The sequence below is a fragment of the Brachionichthys hirsutus genome, chromosome 21 (genome assembly GCF_040956055.1).
Source record: "Brachionichthys hirsutus isolate HB-005 chromosome 21, CSIRO-AGI_Bhir_v1, whole genome shotgun sequence".
Taxonomy (NCBI): Eukaryota; Metazoa; Chordata; class Actinopteri; order Lophiiformes; family Brachionichthyidae; genus Brachionichthys; species Brachionichthys hirsutus.
In genome coordinates, this window is record NC_090917.1 from 7,021,873 (window position 1) to 7,044,775 (window position 22,903).

Genomic DNA, 22,903 nt, shown 5'->3' on the forward strand with positions numbered 1-22,903 from the left:
GAAAAGAATTTCGACATTTGGTTTAACTGCTCATGGAAGGGCTTCACATCTTCCTTGTTCCCTTCGGTTTTGATAAATAGTATATTTTACCAATAAATACAACATGGTGTAATCATTTTGCTTCCAACTGTATGTCACAGAGCGAGCGTGAGCAAACCTCTCATCCAAAACAGATACTGTAACGGTAATTATAGTTCACAAACTGTAACACTACTTCTTAAAGATCAGACAAAGGTAAATATAAGCTTGCTGTCTGCATTTAACAATCGTGTCCTCATTGAGTCTTGCACATTTTGTAAGATGTCATTCCCATTTAGTATTTTGTGGGTGTAGAACTAGTGGTTGTCAGAAGTAAGCTGCGCTCCTGGACAGAGAACGTCAGAGAAATCACATACAGGCACCTGAAACGCCTTCCCAAGACAAACCCTGAATTCATCAACCAGTGTGATCACGAGAGCGCTGCCTTCTCTGTTTCATTTCAATCATGCATGAAAAAGTGAAAATCACTTGGGCCGTGCCAGCCTGACTTCAGCGGTACAGTTTCACCCATGTTTGTCTTGAATGTACCTCCAGTTTTTTTAGTTTCCTGCTTTTCTATTCCTCTGAAGGCCCTGATACGCTGCGGAGGATGTGAGCCCTTGTTAGACACCCAACACTCGCAATGCAAAGCCTGACCGTTTTGACCGCATACAGATCAAATGTCACTAGTCCTTGGACCCAGGGCCAGATCTCCCAGCGTGGAAAAGAAATCCTCCATCTCCTTCTCCAGAAGCCGGTTGCGGTTCTCCGCATCCTCCCGGGCTCGCTCCGAGTTTCGCAGTTTGATCTCCATCATGTGTTGCTTCTTCTTTTCCTGCTCCATCTCTTGTTCCAAATGCCCCATCTGTGCACACAGAGCAGAACTGGACTCCTCCAGTCTGAGGAGAGGCAGCGTGTCACAGACAGAAGGCAAAGGTCATTGGCATTCACCTTTAATCTCTGATACATTATGTGGAATGTATGCATTTATTGATCTAAATATATGTGTAACAATGAAACAATGACATTTTTTCATTTAAATTGCGTACATTTGCATTACATTCTATATTTAGAGCAAATATTTGACTAATTGTGAGCATGATATGATAGTGTGAGGTAACACACGGCACTGCTTTCGGATTGCTGGTAACTGAATAACAGATCATGCTTAGTAAAACATATAAGTTTGACCATGTAGCCAAAAAACTAAATACCCAGCTAGAAAACAACAGCTAGTGTCAAATGGTTCCAACCTGAAAAGACAAAATAAACTCTACACACACAGAACACACGAGGAACGCCCTCGACAAGGACTTACTTTTGGATCCTGGCCTCATATGACGTTTTCTGCTTCCTCAGTTCTTCCTTCAGTCCTTCCACCAGGCTGCTCAGTGGCAGGTTTGTCCCGCCTCCCTCCTCAAACACGATAATGGACGGCACCCCAGGTGCCATGGCCATATTTCCATTCTCACTGCAGCCCGCACTGCTGCTACTCAGCTCCATGGCCTCACAACTGTCCTGCTCAGAGCTCAGGTCGGTTGTTATCTCTCCTTCCCGTCCACTATCGCTCTCCCGCTGACTCTCCCATTTATCCCCTCTTTCATCTGCTATTCCACAGTTCTGATTTGCTGAAGGCTCACATCCGGAGTCCCGGACAGTGATTTTGCAGGAGGAGGTGGACCATGGTGTGTTTGAGACACTCGGAACGCTGCCCATGCTCGGGGAAGACGTGACGTTGTCATATGTGGACAGTCTCTGTGAGGAGCCAGTGGAGTCCCGGTCACGGGCAGACCGCTCTCCTGATGATGTGCGCCGGTGCCCTCTCAAGGAAGACAAACCATTCATGAGCCAGTTACCTCCACCTCCTCCCCCACCAGAGGACACGCTGGTGGCATCGGCCACAGAGCTGCCGCTGCTGTTTTGCTTGGCCTGCCACTGAGAACGAGGAGCCGAGGAGCTTTTGAAGGAGTATTTCCAGGAGGGTATGGTTTTGGCTTGCTTGCTTGGGCTGACCAGTGTCTCTCCTTTTCCTGATGAAGGCGCCAGTTTGGGTCCAGGGGCGGGAGTGACCGCTGCACAGAGTTTGGCGTCTAGAGATGAGGTGCTGCTGTGTAGTTCTTGGTTGGACTTGGAGACTGGGCAGCTCTGGAGGTCTTCCTCTGAGATCCACGCTCCCAGGCCGCCATGCTGAAGCTGATGCCCCTGGAGCGGGATCTCGGTTTGGGGTGCTGTGAGTCCCTCCTGGTCCCTCCCCGAGTACAAACGGATGTGTTCCCTAATGAGGATGGTCATCAGGTGCTGGACCAGAGAAGTGCCTGTGGATCACAGTGAGGCAGCATTTTGTTAACAGCGGAATTATTTCAGTTTTATGCGCTGTGGAATTCTGAGTCGGCATGGATTCAGTCAATATGTCAGTACCTTCCATGATAGTTACTGGATCCTCAATCTTGGGTCGAAGGATATTTGGTCCAAATACTGTGGCAAGGTTCTGGACACTCATCTTGTTGTCGTTACAGTGGGACTGAACCTCATCAAGGAATCTAAGGAAAGATCAAATTTAACACCTAAAATAGCGGCCGATCTTCCGGTCTCACGAGGAACCATACCGCAGCGGACTTACTTGCATATGTACTTGAGGAGATTGTAGTTTGGTAGAGGTAGAATACTAACGTGTCTTCCAAGCTCCTGGACCCCCTAATAAAAGCATATTGTCCTGGTAAATACACACACGAATACAAACACATATAAAAGGTACGCTGCAAATACCTCCTCCTCGTCTTTGGCCAAAACCTGAGCGCAGGTTAGAAAGTCTTCATATTTGGAGAAGGGAATGACCGGTTCAGGCAGCTCACGGAGGTACAGCTTTAACAAGGATGCTACTGTGTGGACGTCTGTGTTACTGTAAGGAAGCAGAGGAAGAAAATGTCTCTGGATGCTTTATTTTTTTTATATTTCTTGAAAGTTTAGTGTATTCTTGTACTGACCTGTCAAAGAGAGGCTTGTCGCCGCAGTCGAAGGACTCCTGCAACTCTTTGACCAAGTTGGCCTGGCCTGGCATCCGAAAAAGACCCTCCTCATCCAAACCCCTCTCTCTGATGAAGTCCACGCACTGCTCCACTAGCAAAGGGGCCAACCGGGGCCCAAACTTCTTCTCATACTGGACCGTGTCCTCTAAACGCTGACCAAATATCCCTGCGGACAAATGGAGGAAACATGTTTGGTCGGCGGGTTCAGATTGTCTGCTCATTCCTCCGCTGGATTTAATGGGCTGGTCGAAACAAAGAAGCTTCTTAAAAATACACGTTTTATGTTTTAGACCTTTTTTTTTTTTTTACACAACGCTGCTGGCGGTTGTTGTTAACCCGGGCCTCGACCAATCCGGTATGACTTTCTTGTAATTGTTGTTTTGCATTTACGGCAGATGCCATAATGCAACTCTCTGCATTTATCCGGCCTTGGGACCGGCTCAAGGGAAAAACTGGCAATACTACTACATGTAGTATACATGTTAAATAATGTATGTTTTGAACAAATAATACTCCCCGTCAGCTTACAGGCTGAGAAAACGGTCATTTATTTTAAAAACGCAAAGCAAAGGAATGTAGAAGTTGCTGTTTTTAAATTGTTAACAACAAATCCCTTTACCAATAAGTCGTCAATTACATGAGTTGTTAATTTACTAGTGAGTCAAATTGTTACCTGCTGATTGGCTGCAGCAGTTGCAGCTGGTAGACAGTTCATAGTAATCCAAGTATTTCACAGAACAGGAGCAGGGCAGCAGAGAGCCTCTCTCATACATCCCAAACCCACATTTCACCAAGTTCTCCCATTCTGGTTCAGGCATTTGACTCCACTGCTGGTTTAATCCTACATTTACAATCTGGTTGGGCGGCGTCAACGAGCTTCAAGGAAGGACGAAACGGCACTGGGGTCAGTGTCCTGTGGCCACGGCGCTGCTGTTATTAACGGGTCTATAGGTCGGCGACAGATCTATTCTGGCTCCAGACCTGCGAGAGAGACACCCGAGACATCCGAGAGGAAGGCTGTCCTCAAGGGGCAGCCATCATGTGCTGCACTAGCAAGTAACAGATTACCATCATCTTCATTTTAGACTGATTATGCATGTAAGAAAAAAAGAAAGAAAGATGCATTATTGTGAACAGGGGTGAGGCTAGGATTTGGGGGGTGCCTCTAATCAAATTGTTGCCACCAGGGGGCAGAAAAGACACTGACAGAAAACAGCAGTTGACAGGGGTTGATTTATGACTATGTTGGAGTGACAGCATCATCAATCAATGTATAGAAAGACAATGCTTCATGATCTTTGAAAAATCCAGAGTATATTCTTCTTGCCATTTGTGTGTGAACAGTGTAATACAAATATTTAAGTTTTAATGGAGTGATTGAGATGCAAAATTCCTGGATACCATTTTTGTATTATAAAAATTATTAAGAATATTTTAATGTACAGCAGATGGAGTAAGCCACAAGTAGATATTATCATATCATATTTATTATATCTACTAAATAAATATGTATTTGTTGTTACTTGACAGTCCTGTCATTCTTCAGAATTGTTTCATCATGAATAAACAACAGAAAATGCGTTGATGACGATGAAAATACAAGCAGAGCCAAAATGGGCTACAGTGTAGAAGCAAACCAGTGATGTCATACATTATAATGTGCCATTTATCACCTATTAATATAACTCTCCTTTGTAACCCAACGCCGGGCTGCTTTGCCATCCAGACAGGCCTGGATGTATTTCTGGCCTCCTGTCAAATAAGTAGTTAGACAGGCAGAGAGTTAACCTCAGGCTCACTGAAGCACGGAGGGGAGGAAAATAGATTCAGATTGACTATATTAAAATTCACAAACTAAACTACATCCAGCACTACTGTTTAACATAGTGAAACATTCAATCATAGCACAAATCACTCATTATTATTTGTTATTTACACCAACACTGAGCTGCACAGCAAACTCTTATCACATTTCCCCAGTAAGGTACAATTCTACTCCAGGAATAGATGCAGCAGCGTGAGACGTAGCTGCAGCTTATACAGAAGTACGACAGAGTAGAGGTCTGGGCTCAGTGACGATGTGGGTGGGCTTAATGGGACAGCCGGGACACAAACATGTGGACAACCACTTTTTTGGTACCGTCTGTCAATTAAAGAAAATGCCACAGTGGTCACTAAAATAACTTAAAACTGTCAAAAAAATAATGTAAACAAACATTTACTAAACATTAACCAATGAAAATCAGATATTGCTTTTGAAATGTAATAAAAAAGAAATAACTTTTCAATTATTAAAATAATTGAATAAATATATATATATATTAATATTATTTATATCGACTTTGCATTTCAACAACATCATAAAAAAAAGAAACAGTCCGGGACAAAAATGATGGTACCCTTAACTTATATCTTGTTGCACAACAATCGCTGTAATCAAATGATTTCTACACCTGTCAATGAGACTTCTGCACCTGTCAACGGGTATTTTGACCAACTACCGGTAGTCAAACTAGTTGAAGCGATTATCATTGATTGATTCACAGATCAGGATTTACCTCCACCAAACGGTGCCCAGATTACACGGCGTATGACCTTGACCCAGTCATCCATGTCTGTCTGGGAGTTTGCCATTAGCAGGAAGGACTCATGGCTGATTGGGGCCCGGTCCTTCTCTCCGGTTCCACCTGGAGATGGGTGAGGAGGGAGAGGAAAAGCAAAGGTGTTCTTCACAGACGCAGGAACACATGAGATTTGTTTTTTCTGGACATCATGTCTCGACTGCTGTTTCCCCAAAATTCCTTAGGATTAAATTTTTTACCGTAGTTGGTCTCAGTTCAGGGATCTTAAATGGGAAGGATGCTCTTGAAATAGGGCACACTGTCTAGCATGGAGTCAAATCAGGCTTAGCTCTGCTCTGAACATTTCAATTTTTAAATTGTAAATCTGAAAACTCTGAATCAAGATAAATTCTACACATGACTGACCTAAAAGGCTGCCATTTTAGTGGGTCCGTTTGTGTGTGGATTTTAAGGTAGATCCATCATATCAGAATAACAATCTGGTACTGGATTGCATGAAACTGTAATACTTTCCAATGAATGCGGAGAATAGTTTTTTATTTGATTTTGCGTTTAGATTGAAACATTGTATGCTGAAATGGATTTTCACCACTAGATGGCAGGATTGTTATGAACATTCTGTTTTTGTTGTCTAACCCTGTTGTCCTTTGGTAATAACGGGACTCTAATATCCAGAATAGCTTTCAAATGTTGAGGGACACTTCATGTTCTGTCCTTTTGGACTTCGTAAACATTTGGGACGTTTACAGAGCTGAAATCTCCTGCCAGTAAACAAAACAAAATCTATCAGGGACACTAGAATTAAAAAAGCACTGTCTTTTTTCGTTTTAATCATGACAGCATGAATCCTGCCACACACACACACACACACACACACACAACTATCTGTGACCGCTGAGAAAATAAGGAAAACTAGAAAAGCACTTAGAGCAAACCTCCGCCAAGCAGCTCATTCCCCTCCTAATTGGATCTACACCGTCCACATGGTGATCTGGATCATCATCAAAAGTTTCTAAATTGTTCTTGATATCTTTATACACCAACCATGAAAATTAAAAATGAATCGGATTGGATTTTTAAATGATTTTTGAATCTGTAAATGGGAGTATCAATGTTAAAGTTTAATATGAGTGAGTGAACTGAATGCACATTTTGCAAGATATTAATTAAAAAATATATATTTTTTGTATCCAGATGGTTCTCAAAAATCTCAGCTTTCAAAATTTGATGGGATCTAAGTTAGACCCATCTTTGGAATAATAAATATATTTAAAAAAAATCAAGATCCATCCAGTAGTTTTTCCACAATCCTGATTTTTGGTGGTGATATTTTACAAGATATGATTTTTTTTGAGGTGTAGTGGTAGCAGTTTTGTCTCACAGCAAGAAGGTCACAGGTTCAAATCCGACTTGCGGCCTTTCTGTCAGGTTTGAATGTACGATGAACTGGCGGTGATCCATAATCCAGGATCTCTTCCGGATCATCACCAAAATGTTCCTTCTAACATCCCCAACTACTCCTGTGCGTTCTGCTTGTCCTGTCAGGGGTCGCCACAGCAAATCAACATTCTCCACTTCACCCTGTCCTTTGCATCGACCTCCCCGACACCAGCACACACAGCAATATCCCCCCTGGTGGTCGAAACTAAATGTTGCAGGCAGTACTTAGGACTAGTTGCAAATACATCAGAATGTAAATGGCTGCATCTGTTCAAGTCTGTTAGAAACAATAAATGAATTTATAAAGTCACTTTTTGTTATATATTAATATTTCGATCTGCCACAATAATGCAATGGATTTAAATGAAAATACCTCAAGTTAAGGTCTTATCTCAGCAACACTTAAAGCCAAAGCAGAGTTTCTGCACATCGATCATGCATAAAAGCAGATATTATGGACATGAGTCTGCACATCCATGTCAGGCAAAAATGCCTTAAACACTCTTTGAACTGAGGCTTCATCAATCCCAAATCCAATCCAGCTACAGTAGCTAAAAATCTGTTTGGCGTTACCTTGGAGATGTTGTCTCTTCGGTCTGTCCAGCTTGCAGCAGACCAGTCCCATGTCTGAGAGAGCTGGAGCTGGGACTGTTTGTGTCCTCAGGCTGCAGCATGAAGCAGCCACTCCGCGACCACCAAGTCTGCTTCCAAGGAGGCAGATAAGTAGGCAGGTAGCACCGAGGCCAGAACCTGCCAGCGAGGCATGCTCTCTGCCAGCGGACACAAAACCTGTCAAACGAGTCGCACTAGTCGTCCGTCACTAGCATTTTGTCCAGTCACCCACTCCTTTCTTTTGGTTTTAGTGAATTGAGCAACATGGGTAGCAGGCCCGTTTCCTCGGCACCCCTGGGGAGAGGCAAATCCCTAAAGAGGAGGCCAGCAAGGCTCTTTTTCTGTCCCCTCTGTCTTTGAATGTGTGTGTGCTGTAGGAGGGAGATGGGCTGTCCGCCAGTCTTTGCTAAACAAACGTGTGTTTGTGCGCACAGAGGGGGAGCAGACAGTGCCAATCAATCTCTGATACAAGCAGTGCAGACTTTGGATTCTTCCTCCAGACAGAGAAGGTCCAAACTGTAGATTGAAGATCCCCATGAGCCTTTTGTTCTGACTTATTGCTGCACGAGATGCAAGAACACTGCGCAAGGTAAGTTTTCAGGTTGAAGAACTACACCGAGCATAGACACGACTTCCTAAATGTGAACTGAAAGCATGCAGCAACTGGTTTAAGTTGTTGGTTATATAAGACAATACCCATCTGGCATCCTGACCAGCCATCAAAAGCACCTCTGCAGGAAGTAGCGGCTCTACTCTGGATGACCAAGCTCCTCCACCTCAACCAAATATGAATCCAGCCACCAAAAGGAGGAAGTTCATCACCTCTTAGTTTTTGTCATGACAATACGTACACTTAAACTGGTAAACTGAGAACTTCAAGCTCAGTTCCCTTCACCAGGATAGTCTGATACGACACCACCATCACTGCTGATTGTGTTATACATTACAGAACCCTTGTTAATGGATTTCTATTTCTATTTATTTATTTTTCTCTTCTAAATTCCTATCACATAATCTGGAGATGCCAAAGGATACCCCTTTTCTCAAAGTGAATAAGTTCTTGCCATCCCCAAATCATGGTTCTGGGATAAAGGAATAGAAATGGAACTTTTTTTCTTTTTTTTTCTAGCCATTACACAATGTACACTGAATCAGAGTTCAAAAAGAATAACTGAGTGGTGGATGTTGTAGTCTAAGATGTATTTGTGTTTTGGGGCTGCTTGAACATCGTGAGTCACGTCCTCAGTATATTACAGAGTGTGCATAACGTTGTAGGAATTTATCATTCTTGTTTTTACTTTTTACTTAAAGAATTATCAATACCAATGCAAAAATCACAATGAAATATGTAAGAGGTAATTATCTCTTTTGATTTACTGTTTTTTAATTTTCGGTATTTAAATTTCGGGTCGACTCTGAACCCTGTGGTTGGTTTGCGGCTGCTTCTTAATGTAATTATATTTCTAGGACATGGTGTTTGTGCCCTGATTGGGTGTTTGAATGGCGGCTGACTGAATGGCGAGTCCATAATAAGGGATTAGCAGGAGTTGTCACGTTTTCACAGGCACAAGTGATTTGTGCGTGTGCGCTATTTCCCAGATGGCTTTTGGTTCACACTAACACAACCGAGGGCTTATTGCCTCGAGTCAGGTGCGACATACAAAACAATAATTTAGAATCTCTTTCCTGCCTGCAGGCTTTGAGGCAGGCTCAAGCAGTGACTGTGGAATTGGTTTAGTGCTGGTGAACTGATCATTCCGTCTAGTGTACATAACAATAAAAAAACACACAGCAGTGGTCAAATGTTTCATCTGTACTAAACGACAGCTCTCACAGTGGGCGAATAATACATCAGTGTGTTTGTGCCAGCGCTTCAGCATCTTGAAGCTGTAATCTCTCTTATATCTCCTTTTGCTTCACAACAAACATGATCAATGGATTTGTCCTGTGGCTGGAAACACACACACACACACACACAAGGAGCCACCAAATTCAATAAAAAGAATGATGTAGTCAGCATAGGGATGGAGACGAGGAAGAATAGTGACAAACAGAGTTGGATTTTTCTGCCGATCCTGAACTCTGAGTTAAACCCTAAAGCCTCCAGTCGAGTCCAAATTATTAAAGAAGTCAACACAAATCTCTCTCCATGTCAATAAGGTGACTCACCCCCCCCCCCCCCACACACACACATAATCCACCTTAGAAGTACTGGTGGATGTCCATCCTTCCCTCCCATCTTGCTGCTGAGGATGCTGCCCTAAAGTCCTGCCTGCTTGCAGAAACTCGTTCTAGTTCTCACCCCTCTGCCATGTTGACTGGCCATAAAGAAAACACACAGACCCTCCACAAGGCTGTTGGCCATGTCAACACACTCCGAGACGGGTAAAAGTGCACGGATTGAGGCCATGCAAGGTCAATTTAAGAAGCTGTTCAGACACAGGCTATGAACATGTGAAAGATGAATGCTTGCTAACGGTTCTGCGGACATGGAGCAGCTTGAGATGTTCAGGTATTCAGCTTATGTACGTGCAAGTACAATTACCGTACCGTCCAACCCCCCACCCCCCTCAGCGCACTGCTCACTGACATTAGTGCTACCATCTGTCTTAAAGTTAATCTCATTATTATGAGAATATTTTACATTGAAATAACACCGTATATCATTTATTATCTCATTGTGTATGTGTGTGTGTGTACGTATCTATATTGAAATAAAAACTTTTTTTTCCCATTGTTCTTTTTCTTAGGGTTCTTAGACGGCCAGAATGGATTAAATTGTTTTCAGTTATTTTATACGGGAATCATTTATTTGAGCTACGAGCTCGGTCCTGGAATGAATTATACTCGTATTTCAAGGTATTACTGTATTTTGAATGGTGGCACTGGATTTTAGAAAATAAAACAGAATATAACCTCTCAGATAAAGTCTACAGCCACTCCCTGGCTGTTGCGACAATGGATTTTACCTGGTACAATCTCAAAAAGGTGTCTTCCTGGTTCATCTGGATTAGCTGCAAGATCATTGACTTGGCATCCCTGCAGAGGTATACAGCCCTGAAAAAGAGGGATTCAATTACTGCGCTGAAACAGACTATTTCAATTTAATTCAATTCATTTTTATTTATATAGCGACAGATCATAACAGAAAGTTATCTCAGGATTAGCAGGGAAAGACAGAACCCAACTTGACTCACAAGAGCAAGCACTTTGGCAATGGAGGCAAGGAAAAAGTTCCCTTCAACAGGCAGAAACCTTGGACAGAACCAAAGGCCCATAGTGGGCGGCCATCTGTCTGGACCGGTTGAGGACATGAGAGTGGCTGATTAACGTTCCAGCCGCTGTAACAGTATCTGATGATCCATTGTATCAAAGGCTGCACTGAGATCTAATAAGATAAGCACCGAGATAAGTCCATTATCAGATGCTATTAAAAGGTCATTGGTGACTTTAACTAATGCTGTCTCTGTGCTATGATGAGCTCTGAAACCTGACTGAGAAACCTCAAATAACTTATTGCCTTGTAAGAATTCACACAGCTGACTGGCAACAGCCTTCTCTAAACTCTTAGACAGAAATGGAAGGTTTTAAATTGACCTAAAGAAGGGAGAAGAACTCGTCATTGTCATATGTTATATATTACAAATATATATTACACATACACACACCCACACACAAACACGAAATGTCATGTATGCCCTACTGCTATTGGGCCCCCTTTAAAAATCCACACACATGTACAGTATGTAGGGGCCCCGTAACATGCATGAAGAGGGCATAGGGACTTGAACTCGTTCATGAGTGAGGGACGGATGGAACATGAGATTGACCGACGGATCGGTGCAGCGGCTGCAGTGATGCAGTCGTTTTATTGGACTGTTTTGGTAAAGAAGGAGCCGAGTTGAGGTGGCTGGAGCATCTATTTCGGATGCCCCCTGTTCGTCTCCCTGGGGAGGTGTTCCGTGCATGTCCCATAGGGAGGAGGTCTCGGGGAAGACCTAGGACATGCTGGAGAGACTATGTCTCTCGGCTGTCCTGGGAATGCCTCGGGATCCCCCTGGAAGAGCTGGAGGAGGTTGCTGGGGAGAGGAATGTCTGGAAGTCCCTGCTGAGACCAGCCCCGGATAAGCGGTGGAAGACGGTTGGATGGATAGATTTTATATGGTTTGTATTGGTTTTAATGGAAGAGACATTTCTTTCCAGCCGTGACAAATATGGTTTTCCCCCGCAGATAATGGGTCTTTAAGCAGATTTTTCCGACCAATGAGTACATTCAACATTTTAAGAAGGAGGGAGCCGGTTCGATACCAACCCAAGACGAGCTTGTGTGACCAGTGGCCGTTTGACCAAGCTGTGGAACATCGACTGATATTTGGAGACGTGCCAGCTTGCCTCCTGAGCAAAATATCAGAGTTGTTCTGCAGCATCGCCCAGCAGGACTGGAATACATCATTTAGAAATTACATCGTAGTAATCTTAATCAAAATAATAATATAATGTAGACCGCAAATAAGAAAATAATCACACATTTAATCAGTCTAAATATAAGTTTGTCTAATGAATCCCATTAAGTTATTATCCTAATAGTCACATCTACAAGCTTATATCTGTGTCCCTCCCACACCTCCTTGGGCCATCTTCCAGTCCTCCATCCTCCCTTCCACTCCCTTCCTTCCTTTCTTCCATCTTATTGCAACACTCTTAAAGCCTCTACATTTTAAGCAGCTCCTCCTATGATTGAACAAGGATCCACACGGATTATCAGAATACATTATCAAGATCAATACCCATTTAGGCCTAAGGACAGAGGCCAAGTGATGCGTGAAGCGATACCAGCGTCTTTGGGTCTGCTCCTGTTTATCCGCACACCGGCCTCCTCCATCAAACTGGGAGCAGAGGAGTCAGCCAAAGCGCCCCAGCTTGAGAGCCAGGCCGTCACCAACATTAGTCGCCATGACAACAAATGGAAGGGGAGGGAGCTGAGGATGGATGGAGCGCAAGGGCAGGGCAGGAGGGAGCTCTCCCAAGGGTCTTATGTGCTCGGAATAACAGAAGTTTCTGGCCGGGGATGAATGAGTCAGATGAGGCAACATGTCACCGCATAACACAAATAACACGGTCAACCAGCGGAAGGCAAATTATCCATTTGAAGGCGGAATGACTTTGAAAAGATTTGGTGCTTTCTTGTAGCCTGCTGAAATCGGGCAGCTGTGCCACACCAGATGTGGACACACCCAGTTCAACCAGGTTTACACATAATTACCGCTCGTGATCCTGGACCAGAACACTGGCCCGGGCCTCAGAAAGCTCCTTTTAATCGCGCTTTGGGAGCGAACTCCTCCACGAGTATCCCACGCTGCTTTTGATTTGCACCATGCGTGTCTTAAATTTAGGCGCATGGACACCTCAGACTTTTCTTGTTCAACACATGTCAGGCTCTGGCCCAGTCAGTCGCCAGCTGTCCCCTCACAGACAAAGCAGTGTGGACAGATACCAGGCAAAGCAGCGGCAGCAGTACCACTGAAAGAAACCTGATCACATCAGAATCAAAGCCCAGAAGCACCATCCTATAAGAAAACTAACTAACACGTATAGTTCAGAGAATCCTGACGACTGTCCATATGTTTTGATTTGAAATTTAAGACCACAGCACAAGTTTTTGGAAACTATGTCATCTAAAACCACGGACAGAAGCTGGAAATGTTACTATTTAAATCCAATGTGGTTTGCTGCTTCTTCACTAAATAAGAATAATAGACATTTAATTTTCATTCAGGACGTGAATGATGAACTTTTCCATGCTTTATCCCACTCAGTGACAGAAAGATGTAAAGCTCAACAGTTCACAGCTCTTTTGGTCCCTTTAAGATCATTGATTTTATGTTTCAACGCACAGATTAACTGGTTGGTTTAGTCTCAGTTATCTGCTTCCCCTCACCCCCAGCCTCACTACTCCACACACTGGCAGCCTCAGCCAAGCCACAGCGCTCAGCAGCATTTAGCTATTACTGCACTATTTTCTAAAACAGATATTTGGTAGTGATTTGTGTGTAATGAACTGCCGCTAAAGACTCATTATGTATTCGAGGCACTAATGATCCCCTCCCCCACCTCCATCACCACCACCCATGTGCTCATCTTGTAAACAACATAAATCCATTGGCTGATAAGTGAAGTCCATTTATTATGGAGTGGATTTATTCCCACATCACAAAGAGGAAAACCAACCATGTGCAGATCCCGCACTAATTACCACATCTTTTTATCCCGGTGTGGGTAGGGGTGGTATTATTCTTCTAGCAATATGTTGTCATTCCTCCTGCTCCCTAAAACCCCCACCACTCCCTGTCTCAAATTTCCTGATTGATTAGAGGAGAGAGGGAAGAACGACCACAGGGACACTTTCACACCCATCCTGCTCTGAGAGGGCTATCTGTGTGTGTGTGTGTGTGTGTGTGTGTGTCTGAAATTGTAGATGTTCCTTTGTATCACATTTTTAATCTTAGCTTATTGAACAATGTCATTCCCAAAGTCTGGAAATCTGTGTTTGTTATCCCCCTCCTGAAATCCAGGAGATCCAACCATTTTAAATTATAGGCGTATTTCTAAAACTGTCTGTTCTGGCTCAAGTACTTGAATTCCTTGTTAGTGAACAAGTAAAAGATTACCTGGCCACTAAAATCTATTTTATCGACCTTTCAGCTAGGATTTTGCAAAAGACACAGTAGTATACTGCAGCCTTGAAGGTTATAAATGATATAACAGAAGCTTTAGAGAATAAACAGTGTTGTATTTCTCTTTTTATAGACTTCTCTAAAGCCTTTGATACTGTGGACCACGACATTTTGACTGAATGTCTTGTAGCAGCTAGGTTTTCTGTACATGATGGTTTGCAAACTATCTTAAAGATAGAACCCAGGCTGTTCGGTTAGAAGGTGTTTCCTCTCAGGTTCAGTTTGTCCACAACGGGGTACCACAAGGTTCAGTACTAGGTCCTTTATTTACTTTGTATATAAATGATATTGGTGCAAATATCCCACATGCAGCCTTTCATATGACACAATCATATATTGCTTTGCACCCATGACTACAAAAGTGTTTGAACATTTGCAGAATGCTTTTAATGGAGTGCAAGAACAACTTGGCCAAATGCAACTTGTTCTGAATGCTGATAAAACAAAACTTATGTTTTTGACTAATTCAAAATCTGCAATTTTGTTGCTGTATTCCATACACACATAGCTGAAGCTTCACCTGTGGTTTGGTTTCCTCCTCATCTTTGTAGAAGAAGAGCTGGTCCGAGCGCAGCACGAACCAGCGGAGCTGCCAGTTCTTCATGATGCTGCGTTGCTTCTTCAGCCAGCCGACCTTCAACGCCCCCTCCTGGAGGCTGGGGGAGGCTGGACGGCCACGTGACACTTCACCCATCACCATGCTCTTGGACCTGGCTGTGAACACAAATCCACACACGTCACGTCTTCATGCCAAGTTTACAGAAGCAAAGCGTAGCAAGAAGCTCGTTCATGAAAGAACCTGATCAACTCCAGGCGCAGCAGATGTGTTGCACTGCGAGAGGCAAATGTTGGTCACACCAGATACTGACTGGCTTTCTGACCCCCTCCAGCATTCTGTGAAATGATCCATAGTTCAGTGCCTAATGAATGCCTCTTTTCAAGATGAAACTGCATATTTTAGAGTGGCCTTTTATTGTGACCAGCCTAAGGCACGCCTGTGCAATAATCATGCTGTCTAATTGGGGCATGGATCATGTCGGCAAAGGGGACGTGCTCACGAACACAGATTTAAACAAGTTTGTGAACCAAATATGAGAGAAATAGGACATATAAAAAGTTTTAGATCTTTGATTTCGACTCGTGAAAAATTGAAGCAAAAACACAAGTGTTGCGTTTATATTTTTGTTCAGTGTATAAGATCATTACTGCGTACACCATGTAGTATTCTGGATTATAATCCATGGTGTAAAATTGGTAAGTACTGTTTCACGACAAAGTTCAGACGTATCAAGAGTGAAATGACAGTGCGTACAAGCTGGCGTACGCACGTTCCTACAGCTGTTGGCCCTTCGGCGACACTTAGAGGTGATGCTAGGGAACTGTTCTATTAAATAAATGTCAAATACACATCAGAGACACATGAACAATGAACACCGAGGAACAATTAACGCACCCAGCTGTCTGCAATTACAGGAGAGGCTAGAAAAGCAAAGTGGTGCTGAAAACACCGTCAACAATGGCCGCCTTGGCTCCATTGGAAGACACTGCAAATGGTGCAATTAGAAGAGAGCGTGTGTTCAGAGAAAGGGAGGATGTACCGGCTCATCAGCCGCTTCCGGTTCCTGCGGGTAATCCTCCAAGGACTGTGCGCAGAGCTGCGGCCGGCCTTGGAGCACGACACAGCGAGGATCCATGTGCCGCCGGGTACCAAAAACATTCCGCGTGGGTGGAGAACGTGCAGTGCGTACGCACGGTTATAAATGAGGCCTATGAACTTTGACGTGAGAATGTGCGTACGGCAGGCTTTTGTGCGTACGTACGTTTGGCACACGAGGCCCCTGGGCCGGTCAAGCGACAATGCAATGCTATTTAATGTATGAGCGATCCGTTGTGCATCCTGTCTGCTCGTGTGTCACACAAACAAACACACAAAGATAGATGTCCCACTGAAACGTGCATGTAACATAAAATGTAGCAAAAATTAAATCAATAAAAGTAGAGAATTGAAGAGGTTGAAATGAATCAGAGGGAAAGGACGCGCGCACACACACACACACACGATCGATGTACAGATGTTGCAGGGGACTGAAGGAGGCCGTGGATGAAAAGTAATTTTTTTATTGTCTCATTTTTCTCTGTTCAGCATACAGACTCATTTTTATTTTGTGTCAGCTTTTCTCTCAGAGATGTGTTACATTTTCACAGAATTTTATTCATTTAAAATAACTTTTTGCATTTGCCATTTTCATTATGAACATTGTTAGTGGGTTCTAATTTAAAACTAAGTTCAATGTGAAATTTAAAAAGGAATCAATGGTCATTTAGTTTTTAGAAATCTTTTCACAGAACAGCATCAAAATGTGTAAAAAACCCAACCAATTTATAATTATACACTTCTAAAGTTGAATGAATGACCTTGTACTTGTACATGTGTAATGACAATTAAGACAATTAAGTTGAACCTAACCTAACCTAAATATGGCTGTGATATATGGACACATTGTCAACTGACCCTTGGAAATTTTCTTAATAAATATTTCTAATATTAATTACTTTTATTATTTAATGAATAGTGCAATATTTCCAGATTGAGGCATCACTCGCCTCCATTTTCTTCCTTCACTTTTCTGTTTTTCCTCCTCTCTTTCCATTTTCATTTCCTCACATAAAAGAGCACCATTGTCCAACACACCAGACACCTGGATCACAGACTGAGTGGACCGACCGCACGCTGGATGGTGATTCACGCCTGAGTCACATCTTCTGATTTTTCAGTGTGTGCTGGTGTGTGTGTGTGTGTGTGTGTGTGTGTGTGTGTGCCAAACACAGCACCCACTGCGCCCATTTTGACTTTCTGCTCAGTGACTCAGACCTTCCTTGGTTTGGGTGGAGCATCTCTGTGGTCTCTTCTGCATCTATCAACTACAATCCTGGAAAGACGCTGTACTGTGCAATTTTCTATCACAGTGAGCAGAAGTATGGCATTTACACTACATAGTAGTTTAAGGAGTGGCTGAAAACAATAACAGAGCCAGAACCTGCCTGATTGTGGGCCAATGTGCTGCACGGCCATACTTCATTCCAATGCACTCTAATGATATGTAAATGTGTGCTGGGGATGGGTGAATAACTCGGTGTGAAGTTGAATGAGTGTGGCGGTGGGGAGAGGATGTCCTGAACAAACAATACTAGACACACTTCAGTGTGTTTACTGTAGAGAAAAGGGAAAGAGAGACATGTTTGACAGAGAAATAGAATAATCTTGAGAGGTGCTCCACAAAAGAGGAGTGATCAATATAAGAAAGGGGGTAATGATGGGAATGTATTTGAAAAAAAAAAATGAATAAAGAAAAGCAATGTCTTACAGTCTTACTGTTGTTTCAAGAGCCTTTATTAAGTGAGGTAAACACTTGAGGAACACTCCAGAGAAAACAGGAAGATGCTCTGGCATATAGTTATAATGTCATCAAAGACCCTTGTGACCATGACAACTGCCTGCCCAGTACAGGCTAATTCCCTCAACTGCTACTTCATGTTCCCTTGATTCATCCACCCATCATTGGAAGCAAAGTAATCCAGTTCCTCCAGGGATTTTCCAAGGCAGTCACTGTCAAGATGAGATATTTCATTCCTGTAATGAGTTCGAGATCCACTGCAGAGTGTCCTGTTCAGAATCAGAATCAGAATCAGAAGTAGTTTATTGTCATTGTCAATGAGGGTTCACTGACTAGGAATGTTTCTCGGTGAAGTCGTGCTACATGTAACAGTAATGACAAAATACATAAAAACATACAAGTACAGACACATCACAAAACCTGGCTGGAAAGAGGTCCCCAATGTCAGACCCCTGAACCACCAGAGGCCTCTACTCTATAGAGTAGAGGCCTCTACTCTATAGAGGTACAACCTAAAAGGTCCTTTTCAGACCCACCACTGTGACCTTTATGAATAAACTAGTGGGCTGCCCATCTCTTCAAGCAAGGCGGCTTCATCCCTGGTTTCTTTTCATTTATGAAACTCTTCTTCCGATCTGTCGTCGCTCCTCCGCCTCACCCAGAATACCCGCAGCAGCAGATCAAGCCAGCTCATCAGGCTCACTCTACCTGAAACATCTCTTTTCTTTGGCCGTACTGCATTTCGCTTTTCAGCAGCTGAAGACTGAAATGCATCACAAAACATTTTCAGACTCACTTCTCTGACGACATTATCAATGTTCAAGTGTAAACTTCAGCCGGCCATAGTTGACACTGCTACAGATGCTCTGAACCACTTCATCCAAGTCACTCCAGAACTTCTCCTTCTCCTCTAACTCACCTCCTACCTGTGGAGCGTACCCACTAACAACATTCAACATGACACCCTCACTCTCCAGCTCAAACTCATCAGTCTATCCGACACTCGATTCTCCTCTAGAACACTCTGCACCAACTCTTCCTTCAAGATAACCCCTCCTCCATCCCTCTTTCCATCCCTCTTTATAAAACAACTTGAATCCTGCTCCTAAGCTTCCAGCCTTGCTTCCTTACTTGGTCTCCGGGACACACAACAACACATCAACCTTTCTCCTCATCATCATGTCCACCAGCTCTCTAGCTTTTCCCATCATTGTCCCAACATTCAAAGTCCCTACTCTCAGTCCTAAACGCTTCCATTCCCTCTTCTCTCGTTGCTGATGCACCAGCCTTCCTCCTCTTTTGCGTCTGTCTTCGACCCACAGCAATTCAATTTCCAGCAGCGTCCCATGACTTAACCAGCATGATCATAATTTTTTTTTTTGCAATGCAAATTTGATATTTCAATTGATGAAGCACCAATTTAGAAATACTCACAGATAGTCACATGTACTCATCAAGCCAGTCAAACCTATTGTACCAACTCAATATATTCACACATTTAATCCACTTAGCTGTTAATTTCATGCCTCTCCACCGGATGATTCACAAATCGCTCTCCCATTCTTTGGAACTATTAATTTCTTCTTAAACGAATCCAGCTGTATAATTGCAGTCAGAGATTAGTTCCAATGAAGGAAGGACACGCACGCACACACACACACACTGACAAGCATGAACAATTAATATTAAAACCACACTACCAGTATGTGTGTGTGTGTGTGTGTGTGTGGTTTTAATATTAATTGCTGCTGCTGCGAGAGCACACACTCACGCAGAAGCAGCTGACAGCAGTGCCGATCGTGCTGAGTGGTGCAGCGATGAAACTGGAGATGCTGCTGGCTCTTCTTAATAGCCTTCACAGCATCGGCCAGCTGTGGGGAGACCTGCCTCCCTACTCACATATGTGTGAATGCAGCAGGGAAATAGATAGAGTGGAAAAAAAGTGTTTTGGAAAATATATTCCTTTTATTAAAACAAACAAACACTTTTAAAAAAATAGATGTGTTATAAAAGTGCAGGTCAGATGCAGATGAAGCCACTCTGATCTGAGAGACTCCTGCCACAGCCTGGTGTGATGTGCAGCGCAGTGGAGCAGCTGGCAGAGAACAAACAATGTCCTACCTCTCCTGCTCTGTCTGATCTTTGGACTCAGCATGGCTGTCGTCGCTCGTCCACACGCTCTCCTCTTGGCATGTTCTTGTACATCCAAGCACCCCACCCCTGTCTCTAGCTCTGCGTCTCGTCCTCCCTCCCTGACCTTCTGCAGTGCGACCGGCAGCAAGGGGGTTGGGTGAACAGGGGGAGGGAGGAGAATGGAAAGAGACGGGGGTGGTTTGGGAGAAGGAGGAGGAACGACTCCTCTTTTCCCCCTGCTCACACGCCCAGTGGCCTCTGCTGCTCTCCATTACATTATTCATTGTGTTGTATCTGCCTGGGGTGGAAGGAGGAGAAGGTTTTTTTTAGGGTGGGTCTCCCACTGACTGGCTAACAGATGTCTGCTTTTAAGTGTTGCTTTTTTTCCAGCTTTTCATAAAGACCTGCATGTTTGGGAAGGAGCTAAAAAGGATGCGGAGGGGGTGTTAATCCAGTGGATGCCGCCTCCCTCTGCACCTAATTAGGAGGTAGAGGTCCTCAGTTTGTCGCCGCCTCCTTCAATAATCATTAATTTCCCCATCCTTCGTTTTCTCATTTTCTATATAACACTCCATTTGTTGATGTTTGATCTCATTTTTTTTTATATTTAACCCGTTTTTCTCCTCCCATCGCCATCAGCTTCTCTGGCATCCTATTTTTAATCTGTCACATTCTACCCTATTTTCGTTTGATAACCTTCACTATCTGTTAAATTTGCTTCTTTTTTTAAATTTATTTTCTTCGCCATCCCATACACCAGGACATAATTACAATTCCTGGGAATTCCAGTTGCACAACAAGTGAAACAGTGGAAGAAGCGTTCTATCTCCAATAGACAGCGTCACACTACGACCTGGCCTACAATTGACTAGAAAACATGGCACCAGCAGCATTAAATATTTACACCAAGTTTTCATCAACTCTGTTTCACCACAAGACATGTCCCAACTTTTGCAGATATGGGTGAATATTTAATATTTTACTGCTTTGTAAGTTTGGGCCTTTGTAAATATTTATCCAATATCATGAAATCCATCCTTTTTCTTCCGCTCTTCCGCTTACGGGAGTTGCTGGAGCATATCCCAGTTTGCTGAGAGACGGGGGCACACCCCGATTGCATCGCCAGCGCATCACGGGGCCTATTATGAAAATGATATGTCAAATATATATTTGAAGGGGTTCAATATGTATTGATCACAGCACAGTAAAAGAGAGATGTGAGTTGCTGAGATAATGCAGATTTAAAAACATTAAATGTGTTTGCAGAAGGTAATTCATTACATCTACATAAAACAAAACTGTGTGAAATATGCAGAAAAATTAATGCAATGAGTCTTTTGCTGGTCAGCAAGTTTGTTGAATTTATCTATCTATCTGCCTATTGTATGGATTTATCATACGATCTTAGGAAACTGGATAAGGGCAGGCAATGAGGCAGTTCCAGAAAACAGGCGGAGGTCATGAACCGGGAAATCAGAGCAGGCAGGCAGACAGAGCCAACGGAGGAAGCAAACAGACAGAATCCAAGAACCAGGCAGTGACACACTGGAACGCTGGAAAGAGGGAATCATCACTAACAATCTGGAAGATGGGTGTGGCAGGAGCAGAGGTTAAGAAAGTGTCAGGACTGAGGGACGAGTTGCAGGTGATTGCAGAAACACAGGTGACAGGAATGAGCTGATTGCAGGAGAAGAATCTGGAAGACAGGAGAATATGTGGAATAACACAGGTCCTGCCTCAAGCTGTGACACCTGCTATAACTGCAGTTATTCATTCAAATAGTCTTACTGTGGGGGTTTAAAAGCAGCTAATTTAATTATTCTGGTTTGTGTTCAGAGTAACAGCCTCCAATAATCCTGAGTTACAGACAGAAACATTTCCAGTAAGAGATTTCTGACTTTTTCTGACCTTGTCCCTAAAAGAAAACTCTGATTTTCTTTTCATGTTTTAACACCTCAGTAAATAAGATTTTAATTAAATTTTATACATAAACGTATTTTAATCTAATGTCAAAATATATAAATGTGAAAAATTAGATCTTCTTACATGCTACCTCATCATAGGTAGCATAGGTATGGGATATTGCATTTTAAAAGTGATTGATTATTATGAAATGTTTCCCATGTGTGTTTATCCTATTGTAACCCTTTTACTTTTTATTTGTTTTTATAAATAACGTATTGCTGAGATTTTAAAGCGTACTTTGGACTTTCATTCATGTGACAATTCATCAATTTAATAATAGCTTAATAAGATTTGACATTGGCGTTTTTTTCTAGTTTTGTCTAGGAGAGAAAATTACTCATTAATGACCTTTTTAATCCATTTTAATCAACCTTTCTTACAGGCAGAAGTTTCTCCTTGAAATTCTACTGTTTCTTTACATTTTCCAGTCTGCTGCTCTTTGTTTTGTGTTTAAGGCAGAATCCGGCTTGTTTTTGCTGTTAGCAGCTGTGCTATGGCAGCCGGGCATGCCTCCCCCTCTAGCGTACAGAGGATAATAGCCTTTAAGTCCTGCACTGCAATTGAATCAGAGCGGGCCTCATGTCAACCACAGCTGCTTTTATTACAGAGACACAGAAGGGGTGGAAGAGCGTGTGTGTGTGTGTGTGTGTGTGTGCGTGCGTGCGTGCGGCATCACATAACATAACATTTACCCACATGCCAACAAGAAGTTAAAATTAGGCAGCAAATGCAGGGATAGATCTGCTGTGTAAACACATCTAACCAAAATGGCACAAGAATTGGGCTGATTTGGCCTCAGAAACTCACTTTCTGCATTAAAGATCTGGGAGCGGTTCTGGTGCTGGCCTCAGTTTTTATTATCATGATGGACACAGAGGATAGCAGCATCATGATAGTTTTGGATATCATTGTACAATGCAGCCTCATGGGGAGCACGGGCGGTGCAGCAGGAGCTAACGTTCTCATTTGTGCCGGTCACAAGCCCGGATAATCCTTCT

General features: G+C 43.1%; 1 protein-coding gene across 1 annotated transcript; it reads right to left on the minus strand.

Moving 5' to 3' along the window:
* Positions 1 to 694: 694 nt before the first annotated feature.
* On the minus strand, positions 695 to 19,962 carry arhgap22b (Rho GTPase activating protein 22b). The gene is made up of 10 exons (XM_068754321.1): positions 19,929 to 19,962; positions 14,933 to 15,126; positions 10,648 to 10,735; positions 5,603 to 5,731; positions 3,003 to 3,210; positions 2,785 to 2,917; positions 2,639 to 2,712; positions 2,437 to 2,558; positions 1,337 to 2,333; positions 695 to 917 (listed from the first exon to the last, which is right to left on the minus strand). The coding sequence occupies exons 1-10, from the start codon at positions 19,960 to 19,962 to the stop codon at positions 695 to 697; spliced, it is 2,202 nt and encodes a 733-aa protein (XP_068610422.1).
* Between the last annotated feature and the right edge of the window lie 2,941 nt (positions 19,963 to 22,903).

What these genes read in the sequence shown, in the direction of transcription:
- arhgap22b (XM_068754321.1), bottom strand. Translation starts at nt 19,962, where the DNA reads ATGCTGAGTCCAAAGATCAGACAGAGCAGGAGAG. An exon ending in GATCAGACAGAGCAGGAGAG is followed by an intron (nt 15,127 to 19,928) that starts GTAGGACATTGT and finishes TTGTGTTCACAG; the next exon opens with CCAGGTCCAAGAGCATGGTG. An exon ending in GACAAGCCTCTCTTTGACAG is followed by an intron (nt 2,918 to 3,002) that starts GTCAGTACAAGA and finishes GCTTCCTTACAG; the next exon opens with TAACACAGACGTCCACACAG.